The 27184-nt window shown below is 57.2% G+C and overlaps 2 protein-coding genes across 8 annotated transcripts in view; one reads left to right on the forward strand and one right to left on the reverse strand.

Annotated features, from left to right (window-relative positions):
- Positions 1-27184, reverse strand: part of PTPRN2 (protein tyrosine phosphatase receptor type N2) — a 1123220-nt gene that overhangs the window by 59562 nt on the left and 1036474 nt on the right. For all 7 annotated transcript variants that reach the window (XM_024358152.3, XM_024358150.3, XM_024358149.3 and 4 more), the window contains one exon: positions 7166-7239. In XM_024358152.3, the coding sequence (XP_024213920.2) occupies positions 7166-7239 (74 nt within the window). The remainder of the gene's footprint in view (positions 1-7165; positions 7240-27184) is intronic.
- LOC134810504 (uncharacterized) lies at positions 14878-21607 on the forward strand. Its single transcript, XM_063815120.1, has 4 exons — positions 14878-14891; positions 15150-15261; positions 16431-17175; positions 21281-21607. Exons 1-4 carry the CDS (start codon positions 14878-14880, stop codon positions 21505-21507), a joined length of 1098 nt encoding a protein of 365 aa, XP_063671190.1. The 3' UTR covers positions 21508-21607.

Consider the following 27184-nt stretch of genomic DNA (forward strand, 5'->3'; position numbering starts at 1 on the left):
CAGCAACACATCCTGCCTGGAGAGGCTGGTACCACAGAGAATCCAGTGTGACTCACTCCAAGTGACTTCATGAAAATCAACGGCCAGAAGGCAAGTACAATTAACAGTATAATTCTGTTTTTACTTTTTTTTTTTTTTTGAGATGGAGCCTCACCCTGTCATCCACGCTGGAGTGCAGTGGCGCAATCTTGGCTCACTGCAACCTCTGCCTCCTGGGTTCAAGCGATTCTCCTGCCTCAGCCTCCAGAGTGGCTGGGATTACAGGCATGTGCCACCACACCCGGCTACTTTTTGTATTTTTAGTAGAGATGGGGTTTCACCATATTGGCCAGGCTGGTCTCGAACTCCTGACCTCAGGCAATCTGCCTGCTTTGGCCTCCCAAAGTGCTGGGATTACAGGCATAAGCCACTGCCCCCGGCTTACTTTTTAAAAATAAAAATAAAGCCCATTTGTCTGTGTTGACTCTGTTATCCCTTGGTTGACTGATTCTTATGAAGATGTCATACGAACTAGGACACTAGTGAGGTGTGTTCCTTTGTCTCTCTGAATACACAGTGTAAAGATGGCCTAGTGATGCGCCTTATGCTATCAGAGGATAATTACTAAACAAGTATCTTTAGAAACCCTAATCTGCATGAAAAACTTAGCCACAATTTCCCCAATATTCCAAACAAAGCTCATTTTAGAAATGAAGCACTCAGCATGTCAGGACCACTGGACTGTGTCCTGCAGTCCTCAACAGCCTCCATGGTGGCAGAGGCACCCACTGTGGGGCAGGTGAAGGGAACGCCAGTTTCTGCTCCCAAACCAGCCCCGGCCTCTGGCAGCTGTGACCTTAACATCTTAAGAGGATCTGGCCAGCTTTGGGGAAGGGCACGGGTGTCACGTCTTTACTCTGAAATCTTGCACAGAGAATAAGCACACGCCTCATCTGTAGGTATTTCTACCTGCCCAACTCTCCACCTGCCCACCTCTCCACCTGCCCCTCTCCACCTGCCCACCTCTCCACCTGCCCACCTCTCCACCTGCCCCTCTCCACCTGCCCACCTCTCCACCTGCCCACCTCTCCACCTGCCCACCTCTCCACCTGCCCACCTCTCCACCTGCCCCTCTCCACCTGCCCACCTCTCCACCTGCCCACCTCTCCACCTGCCCACCTCTCCACCTGCCCACCTCTCCACCTGCCCCTCTCCACCTGCCCACCTGTCCACCTGCCCACCTCTCCACCTGCCCACCTCTCCACCTGCCCCTCTCCACCTGCCCACCTGTCCACCTGCCCACCTCTCCACCTGCCCACCTTTCCACCTGCCCACCTTTCCACCTGCCCACCTCTCCACCTGCCCACCTCTCCACCAGCCTACCTCTCCACCTGCCCACATCTCCACCTGCCTTTCCTAACATTTAAAGCAAATTTCATGAAACGCTTTCTTGAAAACCATCATCTGACTTGTCAAGTCCCTTTTCCAAATACTAAGTCTTAATATGGGAATTTATTGGGAAATTGTAGCTTCAGTAATCAATGGGAGATTGACTTGTTTTTTTTGAGACAAGGTCTTGTTCTTTACCCCAGGCTGGAGTGTGGTGGCATGATCTCGGCTCACTGCAATCTCTCTCTCCTGGGTTCAAATGTTTCTCCTGCCTCAGCTGGGATTACAGGTATGCGCCACCACGCCTGGCTAGTTTTTGTGTTTTTAGTAGAGATGGGGTTTCACCACGTTGGCCAGGCTGGTCTTAAACTTCTGAACTCAAGTGATTCACCCGCCTTGGCCTCCCAAAGTGCTGGGATTACAGGCATGAGCCACTGCACCCAGTCAGCAGATTGACTTTTGAACTTGAAATATTTTTATATTGTATTCTCAGGAGTTGAGATTTACTTAAGTAAAATACTGAATATAAACCATTATTATACACAGAATTTTGGTTGTAAATAACTGAAGTGGTTCCCATATTTGGCCAATTTCTTATGCTAGTCAGAACATCCAACCTCTCTTCTTTTTCTGAAAAGCCACTCTGTCCCTACATAGTTAAATGCATTCTGAATTAAAACTTTAAATGATGGTTTTTTTCTCCCTTAATAGACAGTGAAATGAAGAATTAAGCTCGTTTTTACGCATCACTGGGAGTTTCAGAGTTGTCCTGGTAATGAAGCTTGTGTGCTGTGTTTGAGTGGGCTGTTGCGTGAACACCATTCCTCAACTTGGTGTCCTCAGTAATAATCAGGCTGTTTTAAATGTAGCTCATGGGTTTCTCTCTCAGACAACCTACGAGGGAAAACAGAATTCCCATTGACTTTCATGACCTCTGATTTAAAAGCAAAGATTGCACATTATTTACCACTGGATGCCTTCCCTGCAATGTAATGAGGACTAAGTACAAATATGACAGATGTAATTATCATGGTTTTATCCTGCACAGCCAGGGCCTTCCTTTGCTGTAATTGTGAGCTTTTCATTCAGCTGCTGCTAGGAAGGTAATTATCATTGTACCTTCAGCTATTTCATAAAGAAGAGGCACCATCGATTTCTTCTGCTTCATTCTTACAACCCAAATTTGGAAAAAAAAAGAATTGTGGTATGAAATAAAGGAAAGACACAAAACGTACCATAAAATTATTTCTCCCTCCTGGCCTCACCTTCTCACCCAAGCTCCTGCCCAGTAAGGCCTGGAGAGAGAGTTGCATGAATGTGCAGGAATTCATCCCCCAAACACACACCCCCTCTGGTTCCCACATGAGATGAAAGCTGTCCACCGTTTCCAGCTCGACACAGTTGCTGCACTGGGCACTGCTGCCCACGCTGGGGCTTGGCTGTGGCCTGGAATAGCGCAGACATCTGCAAGTTGGAACCCATCGAGTGGGGGAGAGTGGGCCCAGCTGCAATGCTGAACTCTCGTCTTTTAGGCTTGTGAATCACGGCTTTATTCCTCATTCTGGCTTCATCAAATGGTTCATCTCAGGGAAAAGGGACCTCAACATGGCTTTTCTTTTCCTTCGGACGGTTTCGTGTTGCCAACTCTGCTGCACATAGTACAGGAACGGAATCCAGGCGTGCACACCTGGCTTTACCAGAACGCACGTTCTGTTCATCAAGTGAGAGGCTGGCACATCAGCGAGGCTTTGGTTTGATGTTTTTGAATTAGAATTGATGACAGAAAAATACTATGTGCATCACATCTTATTAAGGAAGATGAATGAGGATCTTTGAAACCCAGACGGAACCAAGCTTGGGAGTCAACCTCTGCTGGAAGGAAGGAAGTGATTCCTTCTTAAGAATGAACACATAAACAGAAACCTGGGTTCAGGTGGTGTAGACCAAGTACACTAGACCAGTTCTTCACTTTGAATTCAGTCTCTCAAAGCCGAACATGCTCACTGTGTGGGCCACGAAGTGCGGGAAAACGGGACTGGCTCAGGCATGTGGACATCTTCCCAGCGTGCTTTATCCCACAGGTGTGCTGAGACCAGCAGAGCCGAGAGCTGAGCACTGTCCGCCATCAGTGGCCGCTGAGACCAGCAGAGCCAAGAGCTGAGCACTGTCCGCCATCAGTGGCCACTGAGACCAGCAGAGCCGAGAGCTGAGCATCCTCCGCCATCAGTGGCTGCCGAGACCAGCAGAGCTGAGAGCTGAGCACCCTCCACCATCAGTGGCCGCCGAGACCAGCAGAGCCGAGAGCTGAGCACTGTCCGCCATCAGTGGCCGCCGAGACCAGCAGAGCCGAGAGCTGAGCATCCTCCACCATCAGTGGCCGCCGAGACCAGCAGAGCCGAGAGCTGAGCACTGTCCGCCATCAGTGGCCACTGAGACCAGCAGAGCTGACAGCTGAGCACCGTCCACCATCAGTGGCCGCCGAGACCAGCAGAGCCGAGAGCTGAGCACCGTCCGCCATCAGTGGCCACTGAGACCAGCAGAGCTGAGAGCTGAGCACCGTCTGCCATCAGTGGCCGCTGAGACCAGCAGAGCTGAGAGCTGAGCACCCTCCACCATCAGTGGCCACTGAGACCAGCAGAGCTGAGAGCTGAGCACCGTCCACCATCAGTGGCCGTTGAGACCAGCAGAGCTGAGAGCTGAGCACCGTCCGCCATCAGTGGCCGCCGAGACCAGCAGAGCCAAGAGCTGAGCACTGTCCACCATCAGTGGCCACTGAGACCAGCAGAGCCAAGAGCTGAGCACCGTCTGCCATCAGTGGCTGCTGAGACCAGCAGAGCTGAGAGCTGAGCACCGTCCACCATCAGTGGCCGCTGAGACCAGCAGAGCTGAGAGCTGAGCACTGTCCGCCATCAGTGGCCGCCGAGACCAGCAGAGCCAAGAGCTGAGCATCCTCCACCATCAGTGGCCGCCGAGACCAGCAGAGCCAAGAGCTGAGCACTGTCCGCCATCAGTGGCCACTGAGACCAGCAGAGCCGAGAGCTGAGCATCCTCCGCCATCAGTGGCTGCCGAGACCAGCAGAGCTGAGAGCTGAGCACCCTCCACCATCAGTGGCCGCCGAGACCAGAAGAGCCGAGAGCTGAGCACTGTCCGCCATCAGTGGCCACTGAGACCAGCAGAGCTGAGAGCTGAGCACCGTCTGCCATCAGTGGCCGCTGAGACCAGCAGAGCTGAGAGCTGAGCACCCTCCACCATCAGTGGCCACTGAGACCAGCAGAGCTGAGAGCTGAGCACCGTCCACCATCAGTGGCCGTTGAGACCAGCAGAGCTGAGAGCTGAGCACTGTCCGCCATCAGTGGCCTCCGAGACCAGCAGAGCTGAGAGCTGAGCACTGTCCGCCATCAGTGGCCGCCGAGACCAGCAGAGCCAAGAGCTGAGCACTGTCCACCATCAGTGGCCACTGAGACCAGCAGAGCCAAGAGCTGAGCACCGTCTGCCATCAGTGGCCGCTGAGACCAGCAGAGCTGAGAGCTGAGCACTGTCCACCATCAGTGGCCGCTGAGACCAGCAGAGCTGAGAGCTGAGCACTGTCCGCCATCAGTGGCCGCCGAGACCAGCAGAGCTGAGAGCTGAGCATCCTCCACCATCAGTGGCCGCCGAGACCAGCAGAGCCAAGAGCTGAGCATCCTCCACCATCAGTGGCCGCCGAGACCAGCAGAGCCAAGAGCTGAGCACTGTCCGCCATCAGTGGCCACTGAGACCAGCAGAGCTGAGAGCTGAGCACCGTCCACCATCAGTGGCCGCCGAGACCACCAGAGCCAAGAGCTGAGCACCGTCTGCCATCAGTGGCCACTGAGACCAGCAGAGCTGAGAGCTGAGCACTGTCCACCATCAGTGGCCGCCGAGACCAGCAGAGCCGAGAGCTGAGCATCCTCCACCATCAGTGGCCGCCGAGACCAGCAGAGCCAAGAGCTGAGCACTGTCCGCCATCAGTGGCCACTGAGACCAGCAGAGCTGAGAGCTGAGCACCGTCCACCATCAGTGGCCGCCGAGACCAGCAGAGCCAAGAGCTGAGCACCGTCTGCCATCAGTGGCCACTGAGACCAGCAGAGCTGAGAGCTGAGCACCCTCCACCATCAGTGGCCGTTGAGACCAGCAGAGCCAAGAGCTGAGCACTGTCTGCCATCAGTGGCCACTGAGACCAGCAGAGCCGAGAGCTGAGCATCCTCCACCATCAGTGGCCGCTGAGACCAGCAGAGCCGAGAGCTGAGCGCCATCTGCCATCAGTGGCCGCTGAGACCAGCAGAGCCGAGAGCTGAGCGCCATCTGCCATCAGTGGCTGCTGAGACCAGCAGAGCCGAGAGCTGAGCACCGTCCGCCATCAGTGGCCACTGAGACCAGCAGAGCCGAGAGCTGAGCACCGTCCGCCATCAGTGGCCACTGAGACCAGCAGAGCCGAGAGCTGAGCATCCTCCATCATCAGTGGCCGCTGAGACCAGCAGAGCCGAGAGCTGAGCACCATCTGCCATCAGTGGCCGCTGAGAGCAGCAGAGCCGAGAGCTGAGCACCGTCCGCCATCAGTGGTCGTGGCCTGCAGGCAGTTGGGCCAATACTTTCATCCAAAGCTCCCTATGGATGAGCAAAGAAACTTCGGGACACCGTAGGGTGTGATTTGTGCCTCGATCACCTGCCCCATCTCACTCAGCCCTAGAACAGCGTCGCATCCTGCAGGCACCATGTTTGATTAAAGGCAAATTTGGAATTTTAGTGAGATGTCCTCATCCTTCCCTGAAGACCAGAATTGAGAAGAGCTGTTTAAAGGGGGAAACATGACAACCAGCGTCCGCCATAAATCTGCATGGAGCCCCAGCCTCTCCACCACTGGTTTAAAGTGCCATCCGCCTGGTCTCCAAAGCCCCGGCCCTAGACAGTGTCCCATCCCGCCCCCGCCACCTGCCACCATCACTGCTCATCTGAACAGCCAGTCCGAGTGTCCCCAGCCTGTGGCTTCAGCCCTCTCCATGCTCATATCTCTCCCTCCTCTGCTCACTCTGGGAGGGCTGCAAACCTCCCCATTCAGCCCTGCTCCCCCCACAGGTCATGACAGAGAAGGGGGATGCCCAGAGTTAAACAGGGTGAGAGCCGTGTCCAGCATGGGCTGAGAGGAGCCCCTGGGAAGTGAGGGACCACAGGCCACAGGGACTCATAACTCACGGCACAGGAGCTGCCACCACACTCGTCCCCAGAAACACAGGACAGCCCGATCTCCACTGCACCTGTGTCTATCCCAGGGGGAGGAACAGCCAGCAAACGGTCTCTTTCTTAAGAAACAGGGTCCCATTCACTGGAAATACTTCAGGAAAATGAACCTGAAATTCTGGACCTGCCTCCAAGCCACTGATTGTTACAAAAAGCGTAGACTGAGGCCTCGTGTCCCCATGCCCCATGAATATACAGGGAATGTGTAGCTCCAGGAAAGAGGAACGGCACCCACTACGAACCTCTCCTAAAAGCCATGTCTTCTAGTCAGGAAACTGTCCAGTCGCCATTGCTGGATGTTCTACAAGTCACGGAACCCACCGCCCAGCGTGAGCCGGGACCCACACGGCTCATAAACAGCCCCGCTGGTGAAGGAACAGGGGAGTGGCGGGAGCCCAATGGGCAGAGTCGGCCCCGTCCACCGCAGAGATGCCGAGCTGGGTGGGGACGTGATTTCCCCCGAGAACCTTCCCACGTGATTTGCCGCGTCCGTGCCGCCCGAGGGAAAGCCTGGGGCCCCTGCCCTGGCAGTGCACTTACGATGGGGCTGGCGTTGATGTAGTCTGAGTGGCTGTGGCTGTTCTCCGCCTTCAGCAGGACCCGGGAGTGGTCATCTGCAAGGACACAGTGCAGGGGTCAGAGGAACACTGGCCCACCCAGCAGTGTGAGACCCCCACTTGGCCTCCAGGGCCCACCACCCAGCAGCATGGGACCCCTGCCCGGCCTCCAGGGTCCATCGCACAGCAGTGTGGGACTCCCAACCAGCCTCCAGGGCCTATAGCCCAGCAGTGTGGGACCCCTGCCCGGGCTCCAGGGCCCACCCGCATCCTCTCCCAGGACTCTGCTCACACCCTCCTGAATGTGGTTTCCAATGTTCCTGCTCCCATCCTCCCCTCCATTTGTGATCCTCCAGGTGGGAGGCAGACGAAAGGCATGTGGGGAACTGGCACCAAGCTCCCGCTCAGCAGAATGGAGATATCCTGGTGTTTTCCCCACGTGGAGTTCACACACTAAGGTCAGGGGTTCCTCTGCAGAATTTTATACCATGTTGGCCTTTAAATCACAGACACACTTGGCAACACACAGCGGGTAAACAGAAATATGAACATTAAGCAATCGCCCGGGTTTCAAAATAGAAAGTTTCATAGTCAATGAACAGTTACGTCCTCAAGATTACTGGAATTTAGTTTTAAAAGGAGAGTAAGAGACAAATAAAATGCAGATAAAGAGGAAATGGAGGAAAAATGTACTGGTGGAGACTGGCATAAAAACTCGCTCGGACAGGCAGAGTAACCTGACGGCTGCTGAAGCCGGGCGCAGCGGGGGGACAGTAGGCACTTGTGACGTGTGTGATACGAGAGCTGCCTTGGCTTTGGTTCTGGGGTAGCCCCCATCCTGCTTGCTGTGACCGCCCTCCTCTTTGCTCTGTTTTTAGAAACTTCGACAAGCAGAGCTCACAGAGGAGTGGAAGCCGCAAGAGCCCCTCCTGCACCTCCCAACTCCCTGGCGTGTGGCCGCTTCCTTCTCTCTGCAAGGTGCACTTTGTGTTACAGGATCTTTGGGGTGGTGTTTTTCTGGCCAGAAATCTCTGTGGCCGGTGGCGCCTTTGCCCAAGTGTTGCTCAGGCTGGGCCTGGCAGGCCACGTTTGGCTCACACTACCAGCCTGGGTCCCGTGCCTGCCAAGGGCGAGTCAGGCATGGAGTGGCGAGGGGTGTGTGAGGAGCACGGGGTCTGGCCACACCAGTCAGGCACGCTGGGTGCTGCAGCAGGGTGGGCAGCTCCAGGTGCCAGCATGGGCGCCGGCTCTCTGTGAGGCTGCGGCCAGACCAGACACACTGCAAGCAGCTTCCATGGTTGACCCTGAGGAACATGGTAGCTCCTGGAAGTTTGGAGATACCAGGAACCACAGGGTCCCAAAGATGGAGTCGCAGGCCTAGCTCCGGGAGCTCCCAGGTCTGGGCTCCCTGAAGGGCTACAGCTGTTCTCTCCTTCTCTTTACCCACAATGTGGCGAGCAGGGGGCATGTCTCAGCCCTGTTTGTGCTGCAGCTCTTCTAGCCCCACCATTCGACAGGTCCTGAGTTCTTGTTCTGCGACCAGGAAGAATGAGGTATGGAGACAAGTGGAGGATGAGCAAGATGAAGAGGGGTTTATCGAGCAATAGAACAGCTCAGTCTCCCACAGTGGGCAGCTCCTTTCTGCAGCCAGAGGGTCCCGATGAGTGTTCAGCTCCTAGCAAAGGGGAGGCTCTGGAGTGGGTAGCTCCTCTCTGCAGGCTGCTTGTCCCATTGTCTCTACAGCCCTCAGCAGAGAGGAGGCCTTGGAGTGGGAAGCTCCTCTCTGCAGCTGGTCATCCCCATGTCTGCCCAGCTCTGGCTATGCCTGGGGCATTTATGGGCCTCAGAGGGAAGGAAGTACATGCTGATTGGCCCACGAGTGGCTGTGGGCAGGCCTGGAAAAGGCACCATGAGTTCCCACTCTGATCCACAGGACTTGCAGCCCAGCCCCCAGCCTTCAAACCCTCCCTGGCCTGAAGGTGGTGCTTCATGGAGGACCTGCCCCCTTTTGCCCAGGAATCTCTGTCTCCTGCTGCCATTCATGGCACCCAGGCTGTTTGTGCCAAGGGGCACCTGCAGGCCAGAGCTGAGCTGCCCTCAGCCCTCCTTCGGCTTCCCTCCCATGCTTGTTGGTGCCCAAAGTCCAGAGGGGGCTGAGGTGGCAGGGGGCTGGTGTGTCAGCACTGCCCCGAGTGTCACACCTGCTGGGCTGTGACAGTGCCCGGGCTCAGCCCTGACTTTGCTCCAAGATCAGCATGGGTGCCAACAGCAGGGAGAATCCAGGTAGCAGGAACAGGCACTTCCTGCAGGGGCAAGGATCTTCTTCCTGGGTCCCTAAGTGTGCAGGGCTGCCTGGGTCTGCAGCTACGGTTTGGGCAGCTGTAGCTCCTCCCCCGTGTGGGGGTGGGGGTGGGGGTCCTGCCTGCTTTGTGGAACAGGATGCCCAGGTTACGCCTCCCTGCTGCAGCCGGTGTGATGGTAGTGGCCACTCCAGAGGGCCTGTCACTGCCATCCCTGGCTGAAATCTGGAAGCAACAGCATCTCGGCTCTGCTGCTGTTTGTCCCAGGGAAAACCTTTTGGTGCTGCACACAACACCAATTTCCATCTTTTCTGAGAAAACAAAAGCACCCTCGCTGGAGCCCTCGGAGGCCAGTGCTTGGTGGCCGTGGGTCCCCTCTGGACCTGTGGCCAAACTCCAAACTCACTGCGCACCTCCTGTGGGCGCTGGCACCAGAAGGAAGTGGCCCCAATCATGGAGCAGTGTGGTGGTGGTGAAGCTGCACGGACTCTGCTTCTCTATGCAATTCTTTCATTTTTCTTGGAGATTTTACTTACAGTTTTTAAAACAACAAATTCTAGGGCTTGGAAAACTTAGTGAGTGTTTTAACTGATTGAACTAGGAAAGTACTGTGCACTAGAGATCAATACACTCCAGGTTGGATGCCGTCCTGACACCTTCCTTCAGGTAGGAATGTCAGCCTCTTTCAGGGGTGACAAGATGGGATAAGAAAAAACATCTAGAGAGAGGAGAAGAATGCATGTGTACATATGCACATGCTCTATGCAGCTGAATGCCTCAGGAATGTCATGAAGCTGCAAATCATCCCATCAGCTCTGAACGAAGGTGTGAATGATGCAAAAATCCCAGGGACTCAATGGCTTTTAGCTCCTGCACAAATTAGTTTTTGGAGAGTGAAAATTGGCAGTGGCAGGAAATTGTAATACAAATCATCAGAAAAAAATTGGTTGACTCTGACATCTGAACACCCCACAAACACTACTCCAAACATTGATTCCAGAAACCCAGTTTCACAGTGGGGCCACACAGACACCGCAGCCAGAGATGAGGCTGTGGTCAGAGGTGCTGGGCTGGGCCCGGTGCTGCAGCCCACACAGAGCGTGGGAATAAAAGCAGGGGCTTCTGGCTGCTTCCAGGGGCCTCTAGGGCCCTGCCTCATTTTCAGCACAGCCACCTTTAGGCACTTGTGAGACCAGCAACTGCGGACCGTTCTTACATGTCTGAGAAGGCTTTACCAAGAGCAGGGTCAGGAGGGAGCAGGGCAGGGAACAGGCAGCGCAGCCCGGAGCCCCCAGGCTTTTGACCTGGCTTGGTCTCGTGCTTTGACGGTGCCCACGGCACCCTGAGACCAGTGGCCTGGCCTCTACGGAGGGCAGAGGAGGCATCAGGGCAGCGTGCTGGCAGCTCCTCCTCAGCTGAGGGGTCCCTGCCGCCAGGCCCTGTGAGCAACAGGCCAAGGGGAAAGTGGCCACTGCCACTGGACTCAGCAGACAAGTGCCAGCTGGATTTTCTCATTGGAAAATTAAGAAAATGCTTCCCTGGCTCGGGAGTCCTGGGGAGTTAGACATGCATTCTACGAGCCCGGCCCTCTCCTCTCGATGGCAGAGGGGGAATCTGCCATGGGCACCTGAGCCCTGCTGGCGAGTGGACAATCCATGGGCTTCTTGGTGGAAAATTGTTTCAGCCGAATTCATTTCCCCCGAGGTCACCCTTTAAAGATGGCACTGAGTCAAGGACCCGGCTTCCATGGCTTCGGAGAGCTCCTACTTCCTGATCGCATATTTGATTTTGTGTCAACATGTTGCTTTTGAAATTACCAGCGAAGTCTTTTTTTTAAAGAGACAGGGTCTTGCTCCGTCACCCAAGCTCAAGTGCAGTGGCACAATATTGGATCACTGCAACCTCCACCTCTTGGGTTCAAGTGATTCTCCTGCCTCAGCCTCCCGAGTAGCTGGGACTACAGGTGCGCACCACTGCACATGGCTAATTTTTGTATTTTTAGTAGAGACAGGGCTTCACCATGTTGGCCAGGGTGGTCTCAAACTCCTGACCTCAGATGATCCACCTGCCTCGGCCTCCCAAAGTGCTGGGATTACAGGCATGAGCCACTGTGCCTGGCCAGCAAAATCATTGTGTTTGTAATATGGGGTCATTTGGAACCTCCGGGAAATGCTTGGAGCCATCCTGGGAGGGCCAAGGGACGCTGCAGGCTGTGGAGGAGGGCGGACTCTGATTCCTGCAGGGGGCGGCAACCGTTCCTCGTGCGGAGAGTTCATGTGCCTGGCGAATCTCTATTTTGTGATTCTCTTACTTTTTATGAGATGTTTTGAGAGCAAATAGGATGATGGCATCCAGTTCCCAAGTCCCCTAAAGGGCAGTTTCCTTGACGTGCGAGGCCTGTGGAGGGGTCTTCGTGTTCTATGAAGTGAAGGGAGGCCGGTGGCCTGGGGCCTCTCAAGGCCAACCCCAGGCTGGAGATGAAGCCAGGGCAGGCCCACGCGCAATCAGCCCTGGCCTGTGCTCGGGGAACTGAAGGCTGCTCCCTTCTGTTGTCAAATGAAACATCAGACCTCCCTGGGGAGGCAACACAGAGCAATGGCGGGAACCACAGGGTGAGAATTCATAACAGCCTGGGGCTCATGTTTCCATTAAGAATGGGTGTGCTCTTCAAAACCGTAGTCTGAGAATTTACTGAGAGGCCAGGAAAATGTGGGAACTCACGTAGAGTCTTCCTTCACCTGGCCCTATAACTGAGTTAATGTCATTGGGTTAAATTAACCCACTGTGCACGTTCCTTTTCTGAACCTTTACTGTGTTTATCATGCGTTAGTGCCTTGTTCAACAATATTTCAGGCCGGCCGCGGTGGCTCACACCTATAATCCCAGTACTTTGGGAGGCTGAGGTGGGTGGATCACCTGAGGTCAGGAGTTTGAGACCAGTCTGGCCAAAGTGGCAAAACCACGTCTCTACTAAAAATACAAAACTTAGCCAGGCGTGGGTGTGGTGGTGGGCGGCTGTAATCCCAGCTACTTGGGAGGCTGAGGCAGGAGAATTGCTTGAACCCGGGAGGCAGAGGTTGCAGTGAGCTGAGACTGTGCCATTGCACTCCAGCCTGGACAACAAGAGTGAAACTCTGTCTCAAAAAAATTTTTTTTAAATACAAAAAAAAAAAAAGAGTATTTCAAATTTCTCAGATGTTCCATATTTTCATGGATTAGATCCTCTTCTCTCATCCTGGACCCAGTGGCCATCCTGGACCACGGACAGAACAGGGACTACCTTCCCGTTTTAGGCTGAAGAAACTAAGACTCAGAAGGATGGAACGATTCACGTGGTCACGGCCTCGTGGTCCACAGGGGAGCACAGGGTTTGACTCCCAGCCCCACTGCTTGCCAGCGGGCGATCCTAGGTAAACTGTTCAGTGTTCGGAGAATGCAGGATGATAACATACAACTCACAGCACTGCTGTGGTAAATGGCACGCAGCAAGCAATGAGGAGCAAGGCTGAGATGACGGTGGACACGCACCCAACTGGGCAGGTCAGCCAAGCTGGCAAAGCGTGTTCTCGCTGCCCCGTGGTGGCAGAACATATGGAGCGATTTTTCATAGGTGCCAACAGAAGAGACACATCCCACAATTTCTTGTTGATTATTACTATGGCAAAGAGCCTTGGGAGACGGCCCAGCTAAGCATGCTAGAGGACGCGGCGGTATAGTCATTAATCATGATCTAGAACCTCCCGTGCCCACCCCACTGCATCTGAGGAAAGCGTGTGGAAGACTCCTCTGCCCGGAACATCGTCTTGCTACACAGATCCCTGAGGACGGCATTCCCCCAGGCTTCCTGGCTTGCTGTCCACACTCAGGAAGCTGCTCTGCAGGGCCAAGAATCTGCCTCCCACCAGCACACGGGCTCCACGTTGCTGCTGTTTGGAGGATGCGTGAGGCCATCTGTGAAGCCACTGCTGAGTCCAGGGGCCTCACGGAACTCGGCAATGGGGTTCCCTCCTCCCAGGGGCCTCACAGAACTCGGCAATGGGGTTCCTTCCTCTCAGGGGTCTCAGGTGTTCTCTCGGGCTCTCCAACTGCCTCTGCTTTCTGTGAAGGTTTAGGCTCAGTCATTTATGCTGGCAGGAGGCCCTCTTCTTCATGTTGACGGTGTGGCCTGTGGAGAGGTGGAGCCGGTGTCTTGCTCCTAGAGGGAGTCCTGACTCCAACAGAGAACATGTTCCAGGATGTGCTGCACAGTTGGCACCAGCACCCACAAGCTCCTGCTCCGAGTTCATGGTGTCCATCGAGGTCTGAGGGCTGCAAAGGCACATCCTGGGGCTGCTGGCCGTCAGCAAGGGCCGTCAGTGCTGCTTAGGGGTCCCAGCGGCTCACACACAGAAAGGCCTTTGAACTTGTCATAGTTGAGGCAAAGGAATAAATGATCGGACCACGTTTGTTTCAATACTCTGAGAAGCGACATGGGCTTGATTCTTTGCAGACCTGGGCACTTGAAGACCAGCAACAGCGTGATGACAGAACGCATTCTGAAGGGGCAGGTCCTCTTCCTCCCACACGCTCCTGTCCTTAGTCAGCAGGCAGGCATTCTGCTTCCAATTATGCCTTTGGGAAATGCTCAGCTCAAGCTATGAAGCTCATCGAACATTTAGGAAAGTCAGCTGAGTGTCATTCAGGGCCTCCGCAGCTCAGCATACAATGCTGCATCTGGGCAGACTGGGACAGGCTGGGGCTCATATCCAGAAAGCCCTGCTACATCCAGAGATGGTCATGAAAATGAGACCTGCCCCAGCCACCATTCAGGAAGCACGCTGCCCACCGCTGAGCTGAATAACCCAGAGCGAGGCTGGTGTCTGGCTTCCACACTGGATGCGTCAAAAGCAGGTCCCAGAGGAGCAACAGTGGCCCCAAATGGCATGGTCACAAGGCTGGTTTAGTGTCTCATGTCTTAAATGGTTTCACTGGCATCCCCCACAGAGAGATCTCTCAGAAAGTCGCCCCCCAATGGGATCGAAGCGTGTTGGGCAGGTGACCTGGGGCAGGTGGACTAGAAGGAGCCTCAAGCCCTGGGGGATTCCCATACCTGAAGCGATTTTAACCCACACTAGTCGCATCTCAGGCATCTGTGTAGAAGGAACTCCCCAGGCAGGGCTATGCGGTGCAGGATGCAGGGGGAACAGACGCCAAAGGTGTGTGTGGGTTGCCGTGGCCAGGCAGCGCCCGCCCAGTCACTGAGCTGACTTGGAGGCACCAGGTCCCAGGGTTGGGCTGCGTACCCTCCCCCAAAAAGACACAGTGGAGTCCCAGCCCTGGGAACATGACCTTATTCGGAAATAGGATCTTTACAGAGGTAAGCGAGCGGAGGCCATTTGGGCGGCCCTAATGCAATATGACTGGTGTGCTGTAAGGAAGAAGGAATCTGCACACCCACACGGGAGGGAGAGCGCCCGTGTGAAGACGAAGACAGCCGCAGTCATGCTGGGGACACGCGGAGGGAGAGCGCCCGTGTGAAGACGAAGACAGCCGTGGTCGTGCTGAGGAGCGAGGCCTCCAGAGAAGCCAGCCCTGCTGACACCCTGACCTCCATTTCTGGCCTCCGGAATGGGAGACAGCTTGCTTTGGCCACATACACTGCCCATCCCTGGCGCTCTGTCCCTGCAGCCCTCCAGGCCCAGAGCACCTGGAGCGACCTGGGTTTGGCTTCCCATGCCCTGAGCAGCACCTGGTGCCTGCACAGAGAAAGCGCCGCCTGGAGCCAGCCTGCAGTTGTGGAGTGTGGGCAACCCAGAGACCAGCTCCAGACACACAGCGAGGCGTGGCTATGTGCGCTGGTGGCGACTTTCTCGCAGGAACTAGAACAGTTTGCTGTAACAGGAGCACAGATATCAGACAGGCAGGGCCACGCTGTCTTTACGGCTTCACCGAGAGGCCGTCCATCAACACTGATGACGAATCTCGTCTGTGCGAGCAGCACAGACGAGTGTGGCGGCGGCGAGACAGAGACACAAACTGCTGGAGGGCGCCTCCAAGGAGATGAAACTAGGAGCTGGGGGCAGCTCACACGCCTTCTCACCAGGACACAGGATATCACCAGAAGAACAGCTCTGGCTTGTGGCTGTGCTGCCTGAGATTAACGCCTGTTTTGTGGATCGGGGGCAGAAGCTGCACCTGTGACTGACGGTCTTGGGGCTGCCAGGGGAGCCGCAGACGGCAGTGACCTCTGACCCCACAGCACGGGGCGCAGGGCAGACTGTGCCAAGCGGGCGCGTCTGGAAAAGTAAGGGAGGAAATTCGGCGGGGAACCTACACATTAGCTTCCTAGAGGCGCAACTGATGGGCAGGTGTGGAAAATGCCCGAACAGCTCGCGGGAGCAACTCACTTCCGCGGCACGGGAGGGGTCGCGGTCAAAACGGCATCCACAGAGACGCTGGGGTGAAGCCGGGAAGGGGGTGGGAGCAGCTCCGGCGGCACACCCCGGCCAGGGCAGGGCCCCCCACACCCCACGGCAGCTGAAGGCCCCGCCTCCCCGCCCGGGTCTGTGGCTCAGTGAAGACACAGCAGCTCCGGAGGGTTGATCTCACTGACAGGGAGAGTCCCTGAGAAGGGGCCGGGGTGCTTCCGGCCTGGGTGGCCGAAGGAGGAGGCAGGGAGAGCCCTGCGGCTGAACAGAGCAGCGGCCCCCGCATCCGGAGGGACAGGCCCAGCCCCGCCTCCAATCCCGCCTCCCGCCTCAGCCGCAGAACCTCGGTGGTTCCTTCCGCTCCGGAAGTGGTCCGCAAACAGGTCTAGGGCGCTGATGAGGCCATTTTCTGGGCTAAGCAGCGACGGTGCTAGGTGACTCCGCTTGTCCTTCGTTTCCGCTGTCAGGTCAGCAGGTGACTTATTCCCAGTGCTGCACTTCTCACAGACACAAAACCAACAGTTCCGGTCTCTTCCGATAGTTATGGCAGAGACGGCTGCGGGGAGACACGGGCGGAGGCGGGTCTGGGCGGGCCCCACGTCACGCGGCCTCAGCGTGTGCGCCTCCCGCGGCTGCGGCCAGAGACTTCCGCAAACCTCGGGGCCTCAATCGACAGAACGTGTCACCTCAGGCCCAGGAGAGCAGGGTCCAGGGCGCGTCCTCAGAAGCCGGCAGGGCGGGCTCCTCGCTGAGCCGCAGGGCGAGCCCGGCTTGGGCCTCTTCCCGCGGGAGGAGGCCGCCGCGTTCCTTCCCCGGTTCTCCAGCCGACCCCGCCGCCTCCGTCTCCCACACGCAGGGACCCTCTCCCGACACCGGCCTGCCTGGAACGTGCCAGAATCGTCTCCCTAACCCAGCGGGCGTGGATGAGCAAACCTGCATCCGCGGCAGCCTGAACTGCCGTTTGTCACGTAGTCCTCGAGTCTCGGAGCGCAGGGGTCCCCAGGGCACCCCCGGCCGCTGTCCTGCGGCCCCCCGACAATGTGCCGGGACTCGGGGTCTCTCACCAAGAGCAAACCTCGGCGCTGCTATCCAGACTCCTCGAGCCCCTTACAGGCCACATGGTCAGGGGCGACCCTCCCGTCACAACTGTGACTCTGTGAGCTCACAGGGCTGGCCTCCACATTCTTGCTGGTGGAAGACCACAAGCAACGGGATGCCTTTGAAAGCATCGTTCTGCAGCAGGACTGCGCGACCGGCCAATCAGAATACAGGGAACCATGAAAGAGGTGGGAGGAGGAAAAAGGAGGACGGAGAGGAGGGGGAAGACAGGGGAGGAGGGGACAGGGGAGGAAGGGGGAGGACAGGGGAGGGCCAGGGTGGAGCTCGGGGCCAAGGCAGGGTTTGAAGTCTGTGGCCCGTGGCAAGGTCGCAGAGCAGGCTGGTCATGTTCCTACAGCATCGTGGAGACCTGTACACTCCGGGTTCTTGGGAAACGGGGGTTCTGGAAGGGGGCAGGTGAGCTTCTCGTGGGCTTGCAGAGTTCCCTACAGACTTCCACATGGAGAGTCTGTGATTGTTTGGAACGGGAAAGTGGTCACTAAAAGAACAGCTTTATTAGGAACCATTCATATCTGGAAAAAAAGTCAGGGACAGCTGTTTCAAAATTAAAAAGACGAAAGAGACACAAAACCCAAAATGCAATGATGAATCTTGACTGCATCCTGGTGGAAAAAACAAAACAGACAACAGATAACAGACCGTGTTGTAGAGAAAGCGGCGGGAGTCCCTGGGAGTGTGTGATAGCAACGGCGCTGTGGGCTGAGCTGTGCCCTGACGCCCCTGTGTGACGACCCCAACCCCCAGGACTGCGGAGTGTGGCCATGTTTGGAGACAGGGCCTCTAGAGAGGCCAGCAAGTGAAGGTGAGGTCCTGAGGGGGGGCCTAGTGCAGTGGGTCTGCTGTCCTTAAACAAAGGGGACCCTTAGTTACAGACAGCACCTGCAAGCCCCAGGGAGGGCCTCGGACACGGCCAGCCCTGCCACATCCTGGACCGCAGCCTCCGGCCTCCAGGACTGTGGGGAAATGCAATTCTGTGGTTTCACCTGCTCATCTGCTGTCTCCAAAGCCTGGGCAGATGGGCACAGCTGGGTGTTAGAGGGCACTGAGGGGTTGTTGTTAATTTTCTTAGTTATAACGGGGCTGCAGCTACCTAGGAGAAGGCCCTTGTATTTAGGACCTGCAGGCAGGCTAAAGTATTTGGACGTCATGACGCCTGATACTTACTTGAAGTCGTCCAGCCAGAAAATAAATGAAGTGCTCGCAGGTCACGCTAATACGGCCAACACTGGGCGGCTGGCCAGCGTGGGTGGTGGGTGTGCAGGTGACGCCACGCTACCCCTTCCACTTGAGTGTTTAAAACTCTTGTAATAAAAAGTGGGGGAGGAAGTCATGCTAAGCCAGCCACACTTCTGCTCCGGAGAGGGTCCTGCAAGAGCGGTGTGCGTGGGTTGCGGCTGGGTCTGCGCTGGGGCAGTGTAGGCTGCACTCTCCGGGGAGCCGCTGACCTTGGGCTCCCTAACCTCCTTCAGCCCCAGCTCTGTCCCTGTGTGAATCTCAGGGCCGTTTCGAGGATGAAAAGGAGGCGTTTAGCCCCGAGCCTCACGTGGAAACATCTGATGAGCCTTTGCCAATATGCTCGGGACCTGGGGACGGCTGGGGTGACCCCATCGCACGGCCGGGCCGTGGAAACAATCTCGGCCCTGGAACCGGCGCCTGGGAAGTCCCGCGGTGGATCCGCGTCACGGGGGAGGATTGGCTCAGCACTGGTCCTGCGGAATGTGTTTTTATCAATGACTTGACGACGTGAAAAACATGTTTATAAAACGAGCAGATGGTGCTGAGCTGAGAGGGAGGTGACGCAGTGACTCAGGAACCACAAGCTCTGGAGGCTGAACGAGAATCGGTTACAGGAGATGAACACAAGGCTCGATTCTCCTGTTAAACTTGACTGTCACCAACGGCGGGTGGGGGGTGCGCGAGGCCCTGGGCTCCACCGAAGACCTTAAGGAAAAGACTCTGGATGTTAGTGGGTTCGGCCTCAGAATCAGCCGGCGCTGAGATGTGCACCTGGCAGGATGAACGTAACTTCTGGTGGATAAAGGGGGAGGCCTGATCCAGGAAGAAGCACACCGTGGCCTGGGGCCCCTCTGGAGGGTGGATCTTCCAAGTCACGGGAAACAGTGCGCCCAGGAGACGGTGAGCCCGGCTGCTGCCACCCCGAAGGCCAGGCTCGCCCCACACCGTGAGACCCTCCCCACACGAAGATTCTGTAAGCGGAATCGGAAGGAGGATGTGAGAAGGACGGACAGCCATGCCACACCAGGCCAGACATCTTACCAACCTATCGGTTCAGTTTTAAGAAAGAGAGCAAAGAGGATCTAAAATCTGAACTTTGAGCAGCTGAACTGTGTGGAATATCAACGTGGCTCCTGACAACCCCACCGGCACTGTTTCTTTGCACCGGAGGTCCTGAAGAGCTCACGGAAGGTGCACTTGCAGTTGTAGTTCAGAGATGATGCTTTTAGACAATCTTTCCCTTCGAGAAGTAGCCTAATGAGAAGGACTCTGTAGATCTCTTCCTAAAAAAGAATCCTCAGTCTCTGGCAGAACAGCTGCCCAGAACAGCTTCTGCCTGTGAGGTAGCAAAGAAAAAGGCCCACACAGAATTTGCTGGGATATTTTCTTTCCAACACCAACAAACCGACAGCCTTCCCAAATCCTAGGGGCAGAGTCGGCTGGCGCTGAGATCAAAAGGGGTGAAGGGAAGGCAGCCAGGCTGGGAGTCTTTCTCCAGCAACTTTCTTGGCGAGGTGACATATATGCCCAGAACCTTTTTCTATGGAAGGAAAAAGAAAACCCTGGCTTAATCATCAGAGTTAGGAGAATCACCCACGTATTCATCTTTAAAAGCAAATCATGATAACTTTTGGTCACTCAGAAGTAACCAAGGCAAAATATTCCTCTTAGGGGACTCTGCTTAAGAGTTTTGGGAGAAAAAAAAAACTAAACCAAAGGTTTATTTAGAAATAAATTGTTTTCTGAGTATTCTAAGGAAAGCTATGCTTAGCCAAAGTGCTTCAGCCCTTGTACATGTTTCAAATACTTCTGTAGAAGTTTGAAATGGACATGGATTTTCCCAACACACACGCACAATCTCAGGTGAGCCCAAGACAGCCTATGAGGATGACACTGGGGAGTCTGGGTTTCAGCTCCGACGGGCCGGGCTCTAAACCCCAAAGTTCTTGTCGGCCAAGTGGGGGGGTTTCTTGTGAGGACCAGAGGTGGCACATCCACGGGCATGGGGGACACTGGCTCACGATGCCCCAGTAATGCCGTGGTTAGGACGCCGCTCACGCAGCTGCAGCGCAGAGCACGGGGGACGCTGGCTCACGATGCCCCAGTGATGCTGTGATTAGGATGCTGCTCAAGCAGCTGCAGCGCAGAGCATGGGGGACGCTGGCTCACGATGCCCCAGTGATGCCGTGGTTAGGACGCCGCTCACGCAGCTGCAGCGCAGAGCACGGGGGACGCTGGCTCACGATGCCCCAGTGATGCCATGGTTAGGATGCTGCTCAAGCAGCTGCAGCGCAGGGCCAGTGTGGTGACCCTGACTCCTGGGAACGGTGATCAGCTGGGCCTCTGCCTCACTGGACCACGCTGCAAGGCAAGGGCCTGGGAGATGCCCACAGCCGCGCCTCTGGCTGTGAGGCAGCTGTGATCCTCCAGCAGCAATGCCCTCAGAAGCTGGGAGATGTGAACCCCACATGACTCTCCTCCTTGCTGTCTTCCTGTCCCTGAGCCTTCAGCTCTTCGTTGTCTCTGTCTTGTCTCTCTGCATTGTTTGTCCTGTTTCTCTCTCTCTCTCTCTCGTTATTACAACATAGAGCCAAAAATACTTTTTTGTTTAGGATATGGCACCAAAATAGTATCATATCCCTGTTCTTCATCTGAAATGCAGACAAGCGAAATGCTGCATAATTCTTTTTTAAACATTCAAAAAACAGAAAATGCATGTTAAGTTCTTTAAACTTCTGAGATAATACAACTAGACCTAGCATGGTGCCAGCCAATCATTGCATAATGTGTGTTTCCTTCTCCTTTGGGGGCTCATTCCGATCAGGGTGCATCTGGGAAGTCGGGCGACCGTGTCCACCTCCTGGGTGGAAGAATGACCCAGGGAAGTGCTCCATGGGGAAGGCGGGGCATGAGAGAAGGGAGGGGTGGTCCCGAGGACCCTTTCCATAGACCTGGGAGTTCCCGATGAGCACGCGGAAAGGACGCGGTGGGAGCGGCAGGTGCAGAGGGAGGACTTGAAGGTTCCATCCCTAACAGAGGACAGCGTGGCCGAGTACTCATGCTTCCAACCCTGCACAGAGGATAGTGCATGCCCAGCATGCAGACTGGCTTCCATCGCGACACGGAGGACAGCGTGGAGCCCAGCTCGAGTGCTGTCCCCCCACCATGACAGCGCAGCACGGGCCTTCCAAGCCACAGAGCCACAGGGAAGCCAGTCCTCCTGGACCGTGTGTGGCTGTTTTGGAGCCAGTTGTGTCCTGTGAAGAGCGCAGCGGCCGCAGGTGAGGCAGGAGTGAAGATGGAGGAGGCGGCCATCTCTCTGGGGCCTGGCAACAGCGAGAGCTTTTGCCAAGCCACTGTCTCCTGGAGGACAAGATCTCCTTCCCAAAGGCAAGATGGCCAAGAGTATGGAGAAGAAAGTAGGTAATACAAGTTTGCTCAGAATAAACCTATGTGTTCATGAAAATATTTCTATCTAGGGTTCTCCCAGGAGGTGAACTTGCCGTTCTCTGTCTTCCCTGGTGGCCTCTCAACCCTGAAGGGCAGTGCTGTGTCTTCACACCCTGGCACATGGGTCGGGAGAACCCTGGGAGGAGGTGCAGGCGGCTTCTTTCTGGCTCCAGCGCGAGTCTCAGGAGGGAGGTGCTTCCCCCCTCACCCGTCACCTGGCTCAGAATGGGCAGGGCTGTCCTGATCCCCATGAGAACATCAGGCGCCCATCCACATGTGGCCGCCCTGTTGGCACCGGCTGCTACCTGGGGAGGCTGCCTGTGTCCCATCTGAGCATGGACCACTTCACCATCACTAGGTCCCTCGCCTCCAACCCCCCCATCCACACTGTACAGACAGAGCCCAGAAGGCTGCAGGGCACACGGGAGGAAAACCCCATCGCCAGGTCGTTTCTGCCACGCTCCGGGCTGTCTCTGGGGAGGGCGTGCTGTCAGATGAATATTTACCATGAAACACCTCACAATCTAAGTAAATGACCAGACACACAGAGACATGTAATGCACGCTTACGCATGGCTATTTACCACGAACCATGTCTCCACTCAGGACTCAGCAGGATACCCGCTCACCACCACCCTCACTTGTCCTACCACACCGGCTTCACTCCCCGCCCTCTCCTCCCCCAGGCTGCTCCTCTCTGAGGACAGTGGCCCGGCCCCCAGAGCCTGTTAGTAGCCCCCGACACACGGCAGGTGCTTAGTAAATATCTGTTAGTTGGCTAATGGGATGTATTGTATTTTGCTTTTCTTCTAAATATAAAATTTATAAATCACACAGCTTCTGTTTTTAGATCTCTTTAGGGTTAAAACCCTCAGACCTCATAGAAACTGGTCTGAACACTAAATGGGTAGCAAGAAGCGTGCACCCAGCTGGGTGAAAGGGATTTTACACAGGTCTGCAATGCCCCAGGTTAGTTTCTGAAGCAAAACAAGATTCCAGCTTCTCACTGTTCTGACCTGTAACACTTCCTGAGGGCTGGAAGGAGGGCAAGGGCAGTGCCTCTCCCTGGCGTGGGGGGCTGTGCTGCTGGGTACGGGGACAGGCGGTGTCTCAGGGACACCAGTCTGATCCCTTGACTGGCTCCGAAGGGCTGAGGCAGGGACACAGTGACGGAGAGACGGCCTCGGCCACAGGGGACACTGGTCCCGCCTGATGCTGAGCTGAAAGTGAGTGTGGCCGAGTGGTGCTCTCGAAGTGTGAGCTGACGAAGCTCCCTCTGTTGCATCAGAGACATGCGCAAGGGCCTTGTCTTAGTGTCCTCAGGAGAGTAACTAAGAAACTCTACCCACACTGTCATTTATCATTCATGACTCAACGTTGCGAGTATCTACTTCCCCCTGAAACTCTAGTCAGGAACATATCTAGGACCCCCTTCCTCCTGGCGGGTGGGTTTATAACCAAGCAAAGTGTGGAACCTTCCTTGGAACCTGCTGTACACATAGAGGATGAGTGAGGTGGACGCCAGCGCCGGGCGGTCCTTGCCCTCCTCATCTTGTAAGCAGCTTAGTGCCTCCCGTGCTGTGGGAACACGAGGCGGTGTCTCTTCCACTCCACGAGAGTCACTCGGAGAACTGCTGGCTTATATTTCCATTTTCTGGCAGTGATCCCTAGCTAGGTAGTAGGTGCTCAGTTTGTGGAAATAATTGTAAAGTTAAAGATGCTGTAAAAGCAACCACTGTTGATTGGGTGCCTGCGACGTACTGGTGCTATGCTAATGACCTCGTCTAACCCTTACAGCAGTGATACTTCAAGGACGACAGCGTGACCCCAATTACAGATGTGACGTGGAGGCTCCAAGAGGTTCAGGAACATGTCTCAAGTCACACGGTGACAGAGAACAATAGAGCTGATGCTCACTGGGGTGCAGATGTCCCCAGGCCCGTGCTGGAGGAAAGGAAGACACTGGTTCCTTGTTGGTTGGGCTGGGGATGGCATCGCAGAGGGGAGATTCCCAGGAGGGCCTTCCCAGAGGGGGCAAGTCTGCTGCAGAGGAGGGGGCGCCGGGAAGGAGAAGCAGAGGGCTTTGCAGACCCTCAGGATGGGGCTGTTTCCCCCGCCTGTAACCCAGGCCTCCCTCCCCCGGGGCTGGTATGTACAGGTCAGCACGGCCAGTTTCCCCCTCCTGTAACCCAGGCCTCCCGCCCTCGGGCCTGGTACGTACAGGTCAGCACGGCCAGTTTCCCCCTCCTGTAACCCAGGCCTCCCACCCCCGGGGGCTGGTATGTACAGGTCAGCACGGCCAGTTTCCCCCTCCTGTAACCCAGGCCTCCCACCCCCGGGGGCTGGTACGTACAGGTCAGCACGGCCAGTTTCCCCCTCCTGTAACCCAGGCCTCCCGCCCTCGGGCCTGGTACGTACAGGTCAGCACGGCCAGTTTCCCCCTCCTGTAACCCAGGCCTCCCGCCCTCGGGCCTGGTACGTACAGGTCAGCACGGCCAGTTTCCCCCGCCCATAACCCAGGCCTCCCACCCCTGGGGCTGGTACGTACAGGTCAGCATGGCCAGTTTCCCCCTCCTGTAACCCAGGCCTCCCGCCCCCGGGCCTGGTACGTACAGGTCAGCACGGCCAGTTTCCCCCTCCTGTAACCCAGGCCTCCCGCCCTCGGGCCTGGTACGTACAGGTCAGCACGGCCAGTTTCCCCCTCCTGTAACCCAGGCCTCCCGCCCTCGGGCCTGGTACGTACAGGTCAGCACGGCCAGTTTCCCCCTCCTGTAACCCAGGCCTCCCGCCCTCGGGCCTGGTACGTACAGGTCAGCACGGCCAGTTTCCCCCTCCTGTAACCCAGGCCTCCCGCCCTCGGGCCTGGTACTTACAGGTCAGCACGGCCAGTTTCCCCCTCCTGTCACCCTGGCCACCTGCCCCTAGGGCTGGTACGTACAGGTCAGCACGGCCAGTTTCCACTGCCTGTAACCCAGGCCTCCTGCCCCCGGGGCTGGTATGTACGGGTCAGCACGGCCAGTTTCCCCCTCCTGTCACCCTGGCCACCTGCCCCTGGGGCTGGTACGTACAGGTTAGCACGGCCAGTTTCCCGCTCCTGTCACCCTGGCCACCTGCCCCTGGGGCTGGTACGTACAGGTCAGCACGGCCAGTTTCCACTGCCTGTAACCCAGGCCTCCTGCCCCCGGGGCTGGTACGCACAGGTCAGCACGTCCAGTTTCCCCCTCCTGTAACCCAGGCCTCCCACCCCCGGGGCTGGTACACACAGGTCAGCACGGCCAGTTTCCCCCGCCCATAACCCAGGCCTCCCACCCCTGGGGCTGGTACGTACAGGTCAGCATGGCCAGTTTCCCCCGCCTGTAACCCAGGCCTCCTGCCCCCGGGGCTGGTATGTACGGGTCAGCACGGCCAGTTTCCCCCTCCTGTCACCCTGGCCACCTGCCCCTAGGGCTGGTACGTACAGGTCAGCACGGCCAGTTTCCCCCGCCCATAACCCAGGCCTCCCACCCCTGGGGCTGGTACACACAGGTCAGCACGGCCAGTTTCCCCCGCCCATAACCCAGGCCTCCCACCCCTGGGGCTGGTACGTACAGGTCAGCACGGCCAGTTTCCCCCTCCTGTCACCCTGGCCACCTGCCCCTAGGGCTGGTACGTACAGGTCAGCACGGCCAGTTTCCCCCTCCTGTCACCCTGGCCACCTGCCCCTGGGGCTGGTACGTACAGGTCAGCACGGCCAGTTTCCCCCTCCTGTCACCCTGGCCACCTGCCCCTAGGGCTGGTACGTACAGGTCAGCACGGCCAGTTTCCCCCTCCTGTCACCCTGGCCACCTGCCCCTGGGGCTGGTACGTACAGGTCAGCACGGCCAGTTTCCACTGCCTGTAACCCAGGCCTCCTGCCCCCGGGGCTGGTATGTACGGGTCAGCACGGCCAGTTTCCCCCTCCTGTCACCCTGGCCACCTGCCCCTAGGGCTGGTATGTACAGGTCAGCACGGCCAGTTTCCCCCGCCCATAACCCAGGCCTCCCACCCCTGGGGCTGGTACACACAGGTCAGCACGGCCAGTTTCCCCCGCCCATAACCCAGGCCTCCCACCCCTGGGGCTGGTACGTACAGGTCAGCACGGCCAGTTTCCCCCTCCTGTCACCCTGGCCACCTGCCCCTAGGGCTGGTACGCACAGGTCAGCACGTCCAGTTTCCCCCTCCTGTAACCCAGGCCTCCCACCCCCGGGGCTGGTACACACAGGTCAGCACGGCCAGTTTCCCCCTCCTGTAACCCAGGCCTCCCACCCCCGGGGCTGGTACACACAGGTCAGCACGGCCAGTTTCCCCCGCCCATAACCCAGGCCTCCCACCCCTGGGGCTGGTACGTACAGGTCAGCATGGCCAGTTTCCCCCGCCTGTAACCCAGGCCTCCTGCCCCCAGGGCTGGTATGTACGGGTCAGCACGGCCAGTTTCCCCCTCCTGTCACCCTGGCCACCTGCCCCTAGGGCTGGTACGTACAGGTCAGCACGGCCAGTTTCCCCCGCCCATAACCCAGGCCTCCCACCCCTGGGGCTGGTACACACAGGTCAGCACGGCCAGTTTCCCCCGCCCATAACCCAGGCCTCCCACCCCTGGGGCTGGTACGTACAGGTCAGCACGGCCAGTTTCCCCCTCCTGTAACCCTGGCCTCCCACCCCTGGGGCTGGTACACACAGGTCAGCACGGCCAGTTTCCCCCTCCTGTAACCCAGGCCTCCTGCCCCCGGGGCTGGTATGTACGGGTCAGCACGGCCAGTTTCCCCCTCCTGTCACCCTGGCCACCTGCCCCCCGGGCTGGTATGTACAGGTCAGCACGGCCAGTTTCCACCGCCCGTAACCCAGGCCCCCCGTCCCCGGGGCTGGTATGTACAGGTCAGCACGGCCAGTTTCCACCGCCCGTAACCCAGGCCCCCCGTCCCCGGGGCTGGTATGTATAGGTCAGCACGGCCAGTTTCCCCCTCCTGTAACCCAGGCCTCCCGTTCCCGGGGCTGGTACACACAGGTCAGCACGGCCAGTTTCCTCCGCCCGGAACCCTGGCCTCCTGCCCTCGGGCCTGGTATGTACAGGTGAGCACGGCCAGTTTCCACCGCCTGTAACCCAGGCCTCCCGCCCCCGGGGCTGGTACACACAGGTCAGCATGGCCAGTTTCCCCCACCCGTAACCAGGCCTCCCACCCCTGGGGCTGGTATGTACAGGTCAGCATGGCCAGTTTCCCCCGCCTGTAACCCAGGCCTCCTGCCCCCGGGGCTGGTATGTACGGGTCAGCATGGCCAGTTTCCCCCTCCTGTCACCCTGGCCACCTGCCCCTAGGGCTGGTACGTACAGGTCAGCATGGCCAGTTTCCCCCTCCTGTAACCCAGGCCTCCTGCCCCCGGGGCTGGTATGTACGGGTCAGCATGGCCAGTTTCCCCCTCCTGTCACCCTGGCCACCTGTCCCTAGGGCTGGTACGTACAGGTCAGCATGGCCAGTTT

The sequence above is a fragment of the Pan troglodytes genome, chromosome 6, assembly GCF_028858775.2.
Source record: "Pan troglodytes isolate AG18354 chromosome 6, NHGRI_mPanTro3-v2.0_pri, whole genome shotgun sequence".
NCBI classification, from domain to species: domain Eukaryota; kingdom Metazoa; phylum Chordata; class Mammalia; order Primates; family Hominidae; genus Pan; species Pan troglodytes.